Source organism: Aphis gossypii, chromosome 2 (assembly GCF_020184175.1).
Source record: "Aphis gossypii isolate Hap1 chromosome 2, ASM2018417v2, whole genome shotgun sequence".
NCBI classification, from domain to species: domain Eukaryota; kingdom Metazoa; phylum Arthropoda; class Insecta; order Hemiptera; family Aphididae; genus Aphis; species Aphis gossypii.
This window is the reverse complement of record NC_065531.1, coordinates 38653095-38660946: the sequence shown is the minus strand read 5'-3', so window position 1 is coordinate 38660946 and position 7852 is coordinate 38653095. Positions and strand designations below refer to the sequence as shown.

Here is a 7852-nt window from a genome sequence, read left to right as displayed (position 1 = left end):
AGATAATATTACAGTTATAATAGAAATACCACACAAAATTAATTGCGGTCTTCCAAATGTCATAAGTGTCATTGTACCAACCATGTGGCCACACCTTAAATTATTGTCATCATAACACATGCTTCATTATATGTGGGGCAGATCATAACACTGGTAATTACGCCAAATATCGTTCCTAGTCTCAGTAAATGTGCCTATCATGTACTAATGGTCTACACAGCTAACTTCAGAAGATGTCCGATATTCAAAAAAAAAAATTAAATAAATATTATATACAATTAATTTCAATACAACTTTATTTTAAACTTATTAAAAAACAAATCAAAACTTTTACGTACCTAATAATATTATACATATCCAAATATATATATTTTAGCACAAATGGTCGGGTTGGCTTACACAAAGCTGAATATGTTAAGTTTAATTCAACGGAGGCGTTTATGAATAATGTTTATCATAATTTTTGTTTTAGTTATACACTTACCAAATGTAGATCATGTATTTTGTATTAATCTCGAGATTTTCGATAACGAGCATTTTGTTTTATCAATTAATAATTAGAAAATCAAACTGTCTCTATACTCTAACAAATTATACAGTTAATAGTATGGAATCATAAATTTAGTTGCATATAATATTATTTTCACATAAATACACGTAATATTATTAGTAACATATTTAGGTACCTGATGTATACAGTGTGCTTAAAATTCAAAATATTTCAAACGAATCACCTTGACTTTAATCAGTTTTTTGACTGCAAAAAGAACTTAATAAACTTAATTCTACACTTAGATTTAATTTTTTTTTTTTTTTTAATTTGCATGCACAACAAAACTATATTTTTTATATATACCTAGTTATCTCAATATTTGAATATACATTACTTAAATTTTTTAAGCGATTTTGACTTATAAAGGTTATCTCCAAAAGATTTACTTAATTAAGAGTGAGCTAAAGTTTTGATTAATACACGTTGTATATATTATATTTTTTAACAGTTTATATACAATTCTACAATTTTCCGTATTATTTGGTATGCTTCATTTTATAAAAATAATGTAAATAAGCTTTACTTATAACAGAAAAATTGAATAAAAAGACGTATGTTTATGTTGCGGTTAAAGTAAGAAATTTAGACATTTTGATACTGACGATAATGACGTGTACCTACAATGTCCGAACATTTTGGACAATGTAAAAATAATTTTTTTAGTACTCCAATTTTTACTACAATAACCGATGTACACTGCTTGAATTCAAGTAGTCTAAGTGAATTGAATACAGCACACTGCGTAAATTTATATCAAATGGAAATCATATTATATAACAATTATTTTTATTTGTTAAAAGATATACGACTTACGAGATATCCATTTAATTTAGGAACAAATATACGTGCATTTTGAATTTGAAACTAATTCATGATATGCAAAGAGGTGTTTATCTAGACTTATGACGTTCTACCAGCACACATTTATCTAAGAGAAGCAGCAAGAAGATTTTCTTATTTGGGTGGCCAAAGTTGCGATTTAGTTGTACTTATAAGTTATAATGTATTGTGTAAGATAAACCGGTGAAAATGCAAAAAAATTGGTCGACTTTCTAAGACAAATGTTATAGAAATGATTATATATTATGTATGTGGTGCTTAATAAAAAATAATATTATACTATGTAACTAACATTGAATTGTATGAATAATTAATTAAAATAAATATTATTTATTTTATTCATGTTATACCACTTTAAGATTATGTAGGTAAGTAATTCTTCATAGTAGCAACCTAAAAATGATTCAATTGATACTAGATTTAAAAACTATTAGTAGGTAATTAATATTTGAGGCTTCTATTTCAAGTTTTTTTCATGTTAATTTAAGTATCCAGTTAGATGTATTATTTCATTTCAATATTTTAAATATTTAAATTGCAGTGACTGGACAATGTAAACTTATCCAAATTTCTTCTCAAAAATCGCGCACTGTACTCAATGCCCAACTTCATATTTAACTTTTATATATAAATGTATATATAATATGTATGTAAAATATAGATAATGTATTATAATAATTTATTGTAAATGGTTAAACATATAATATCAGAAATTCGAATGAATGTATTATGTTATATTAACGATAAAATTCAATGAAATAAATCCAACATAGTGTATTCATTAAAATAAAAACATGTTTAGGATGGAATGTGAATCTCTGAGTTCGAACTATGTGTTTAGAGTTAAGTTAATCAACTTCAATAGCCTATATTTTTTTTACTCAAATTTAATTTCAGCACATGCCTTTAAATTCGGCAGGTTGCCAAAATGCATGTTTAGACATAAGTATAGCATAGGAGTACCGATTTTAGTAGTTAGTAATTTGTTTTGTTTTAAAAAAAAAAAGTTTTGTATTGATGCACAATTTCCATTATTATGTTAATATTTTTCTTCAATAGAGTCATTGTACCTATACAGTTTACTCAACACGTCAAAACGGAATCCTGAAATTGCTCGATAAACATACTAACCATATGTGAACGATTATTTTGTTTTTATTCAAATCGAGTTGACGTGGCGAGAATGTTTTTTTTTTTTTTCAAAAAAATAATAAGTAACTTTAAAAAATAAACAAGTAAGTAAAAGTCACTGACAATGCTGCAAATATCCGGATAAACACAATCTCAATTGATTACAGTGTCGCGGGCAAACAACATCTTTATAATGGTACATATTCGGACGATTTTGACGTTATACATCGTGATTTTGGCCGTCAACGTGAGTTTTTATACGAATATAATAAATGATATATTATAGAGACAGGCGTAGTGTATAGTAAAAATTTAAGTATACCCTGTATGATAAAATATGGCGTTCGTCTAGAATGTTTATATTATATTTTTCATATATCCACCAGAAATTTTAAATACTTTCCGATTCTATATGGTGTTAATAATTTATAGACTAATAGCTGGAAACCATACTAACTTTCAGACATTTGTATTGTGCGTTCGTGATTTATAAAAAAAAAAAAAAACAAAAAGGAAAATAACAAAAAACAGAATAACGGTAGCCATGATTTTTTTTTTATTAATACGTGTCTGTTTATAGGTATTGTCGGTACGATTTAGTAAATTGTAAATTTCTGTTCATTATTTCGAAAAGGTGATGGATTTGTAACACTCAATTTATAGCTATTAACTTATTTTTATTTCGGTGTAATACTTGTATTTTACAGATATTGAAAATTTATTTCTTAAATCAATTTCGTTAAAAAAAAACTCTCAAAGGTTGTTTAAATTCTAGTTTCTATGTAAAAATAATGACATAATTAATCAGTGTTATCTATTTATTATTATAATTTATTGTTTGGATAGAATGTGCTAGTAGAGGCTGGTCAAGGGACCAATAACCGGAGAGACAATTTAAAAGAACGTGCTTCAACACATAAGAACGTATTAAAAAAATATGAAGATCGGTTCACAAACAAATTTGGTTCTTCCATTAACCAACACATTGCAGCAAAATTGACCGCTATATCTTACATTATAATCGATCATATTATAGTCCACGAATCATTCTCACAGTATTTGAAAAGTGTATTTGAAGTATTACGAAAATATGCAGGTAAATAATTTTTATATGTAAAAATATATTAATTTTAAAATATTGTAAAAGTTGGCATATAAATATTATAATATATGTGGTTCAACAATACTATAAAAGATAAAATAAAGCGATGTATTAAAAATATATAATATTGTGCATAGTTAGTTTTGGAGTATCAAACAAATCGAAACGAGTATTTTTTTGTTATTGTAGCAACACGTATTTTTAATACCATATCTATAGATATGTGGTTTCTGAAATTAAAAAAAAAAGATTTCGTGTCGTACAATGGGTAATTCGATACAGATAGAAACCTTGTATTTAATATCTTAAAACATTTTTCAAAGCGCAATTTATCAGAATTTATAATTATTTATTATGAACCTAAAAAATATTAATTGGAATATTATAACGATAATGGGTTTTTAAGCGAAAATACTAAATGTTCAATACAACCGTATAATAAGGTGATATCTCTAGTTACACTTGTTTGTAACTACAAACAATCAAGTTCCAAAAATTAATTTTTTTTATTAGTCGATTTTATCTGGATTTAATTTTAATACGTTTATTTTACAATTATAAAACTGTAAACTAAAAATACTTGTATGCGATGTATATATAAATAATTTACATGTATTCAATTTGAATTCATTTGTATCTAAGACCATTATCTCAAAATCTAGTCAATGTATTATTTTATTGTTATGTTTAATAGTTCTAAACAATTTTGATATATATGATGAAGTTGAAATTCCTCATTTGAATAGGATTCTATACTGTACAGTTTCAAATGTTAATATTTATTTGCTATGTTAGTATAAAATAACTAGATAAATAAATATAATTTTGATTGATGCCCTTAATACTTGATTTGAAATGTCTGAATTTATTAGATACATATTTTTTGCATGCATATATATTATATAATATAATAAGAATATATCATTAATAAAATACAGTAATTATTATGTTTTGTGTTCTTCCGTAACGTCAATAATTCAATTTATTTTTGAATTTACTGTTATCATTAAAAACTAAAATATGAACTGTATAAGTGTAATATTTTGTAAAGCTATCGTGGTGATTTTAGTAATATTTTAATTATTGTTTAATTGGCTGCCTCCGAGTTCTATCCTAAGTATAAAAATTTAATTTAATGATAAACTAGTTCCATTCAGTTGTTCAAATAGATATATATTGATTTCGTTCTGTGTCGTAACTCGTATTTACCTCATTACAATACTATTATGATGTGGGGTTTCATTGTACTATTTCACATTTTGCTTAAATATCCTTAGGGATGTACCTAGCTTTTTAGAAATCTTCGTTGTAAATTTGAAACAAAATAGTGACATGATATTTTGGTTTAATTGTCTTTTAATTTTTTATCTCAAGGTAAGATTTGACAAAAAATCTTATTATGTCCATTATTTTTGGGTAACTTCTTATTAACGGAACTCTAATTAAATTATTTTCTTCCTTTAAAACATATTATCATACTTTTGTGTGTATAACTTTAAATATTATACATTCCAATAAAATAATTCCCTTAAATATAATATACAATATTATATACTCTTGCTTGATTAACAATAAAATATTTTTGATATAACTACAACTTACAAAAGGTATTAAATATGCAAACGTTAATCTAAATCTAAAATTGATTTAAACAATGTAAACAGAGTTACAGTATTTACGTTTTTAATGGAGTTCTAATAATAATAAAACAAGATAGGTATAAGTAATATAAATAAATACGGAAATATTGAAGTATGAAATAATTTAAACAAAGCATTGCCAGCGGTCAGTGTGTGCTGAGAAAGGCCATTGTCGATAGGCGAGTTTGAATTGTTGAAAAACTTCATTGGTGAAATGAGTTTCATTACACTTTTGCTTGGTTAGTAAGAAATAACAGCGTGGGACACAATTGTGGACCAATATGATTCCTGAAATACTTCAAGACCACTCGATTAGAAATTATGTTGAACATCATCGAATGCAAATATCCAATGTAAGTTATGGTTTTAGTATATTTTTTCGTAAAATGCTTATTAACAAGTTGATACGAATATATTTACGAATGGATCGGTTATTTTTCAAGGATAAAGTTGGGAGGTTATTTTTGAGTTGCATGATATTGAAAATAGCGATGTGGATTGCAGAGTGGAAACGTGATGATATAATTGGTATATCAAAATGCTATCTATGGTGAAAGTTGTGCATCTCGCTGTACTGACCTTAGTGACATTACTGACCACTGGATTTGGATCGTTGTAGTTATAGTGTGATTGACATTTTGATTCATAATAATTCTTGAAAAAATTAACAACACTTCCTATAAATTATATATTATTTGCACAAAATTAAAACATGCATAAATTAAAGTACTTATAATATTAAATATTATGTTTTTAGTGAGACAAATAGACTCAAGATTTACAAAACTTAGAAAAATTTATAAAAAATGGGAAAAAAAAAACTTTCCGGACAAGAAAAAGAAAGCTAATGCTTTAAAAATACTAAAAAATCAAGAAAAGAGAAACAAAAATAATCAAGATAAAGGAAACAAAGGTGTAGAAAAAAAGAATTTAGGGAATGAAAAGAAATCTAAAAAAAAAGATGATAAATAGATAAAAACGGCGGTAAAAATAAAAATGGAAAATAGGTACCTATAACCAATTATTTATAACTTAAATAATACATTTAGATTGCAGTTTTGTTTATGGTTGTACCACAGATTCTAATAAAACATATAAATAATTATATATCTATATTTATTATTAATAATAAGCAAATTAATAATATAATATTATAAAAACTTTTCAATGCGTATTTTATTTATTTTTTTTTTTTTTGATGTTAAAGTTTGAGTCTTACCACTTACACAATATTCATTTTGAAAGATATAGGCACATAATGAATTATAATATGCCAAATTTATTTATATCGTTGCTATTTAGTAGGTATAAATGTGGTTGTGTAATATGTGTATTAGATTTTTTAGATTCAATAGAGAATTTATTAAGAAAAAAAAACAATCAACATAAAACGTAACCTAACCTACTTGCAAACAATAATAATTTATAATTCTATGGACTAGGCATTTATGATAAGCAGATCTTAATACATCGTACCCCTAAATTGTTTATATACTTTAAATATTAGTTATACATAATTTATTTTTTTCAAAAAAGTGCATATTTTATACCTTTAACAGAAGAAGACTATGTAGTAAAACAAATTTTTAATTATGAAAATATTTGTTTTAAAAATTAACAATAATGTAATTAATTTTAATTGTCCATATTTTAGGAGCAATAAAAATGCTTTAAACATAATTAATATTGAGATTAGTTTCTTATTAGGAATTGTATCTTATTAGAACTTTGGAGATATAATCAAACAGTTTATAGATAGGTATTTTAAATTATCGATATGTTCTATTTTTTTTTTAATTATTTATAAATATTGAAAAAAATATATTATTGTCTTGATTAAACTAATTAATAATGTTATACAAAGTGCTTCATAAAATAAATTTTTTTAGAAATTAAAATATATTGAAAAAAAAATATGCAAACTTTAAAAATATTTTGAAATTTTGAAAAAATTGTGTACTTGCCTTATTTAATAAACAACCACATTTTTAACGGTATAGGTTTAATTTACAATCACTAAAAAAATATTAAGCATAGAAACTTTTCGTTGTTACGTTTATTATTATTTTCTAGATATATTCAAAATTAGAATATTTTATACGATAAACCAAGTAAGTATGTTCTACTATTTGTAAATATTGACTTAATAAAAATAATATATGATAATAGTAATAATACTAAACATTAAAATATTAAATGTTAACAACAATTCATTCAACATGCTATATTATTAGAATAAAAACAGTTTATAATAATTGTAGTAATAGGTAAAAATGTATTTTAAATTATTTTTAGAAATAAAGTGTGATATACCGTTGAAAGAATTATTATTTGTATGAAGAGGTTTCATTAAAATATATTAAGTTCGTAAAGCAATTATTATGGTGGGATAAATTGTTATAATCAATAATATGTTATGTATTAAAATTTGCTTTTAAATCACAAAATATATTTGAAACTTACTATTTAATACATGATTAGGTGTTATTGATTTTAAATTGTTCAGCAAATAATTTTTATTTGAAAACCTAATATTACTATAATATAAGTATATAATAAAATACGAACAAGTATTTTCTGAAATAA

At 24.1% G+C, this 7852-nt stretch overlaps 1 protein-coding gene across 2 annotated transcripts; it reads left to right on the top strand.

The window, feature by feature from the left end:
- The first annotated feature begins 2498 nt into the window (after positions 1-2498).
- LOC114131320 (uncharacterized) lies at positions 2499-6434 on the top strand. Of its 2 annotated transcripts, XM_050201503.1 has the most exons (4): positions 2499-2628; positions 2692-2771; positions 3371-3620; positions 6024-6434. In XM_050201503.1, coding segments are annotated over exons 1-4 (546 nt in total). In that variant the 5' UTR covers positions 2499-2627; the 3' UTR covers positions 6239-6434. The 2 variants fall into 2 exon arrangements, with proteins under 2 accessions (XP_050057460.1, XP_027852310.1); XM_027996509.2 differs by having other exon boundaries at positions 2623-2771.
- Positions 6435-7852: the final 1418 nt, after the last annotated feature.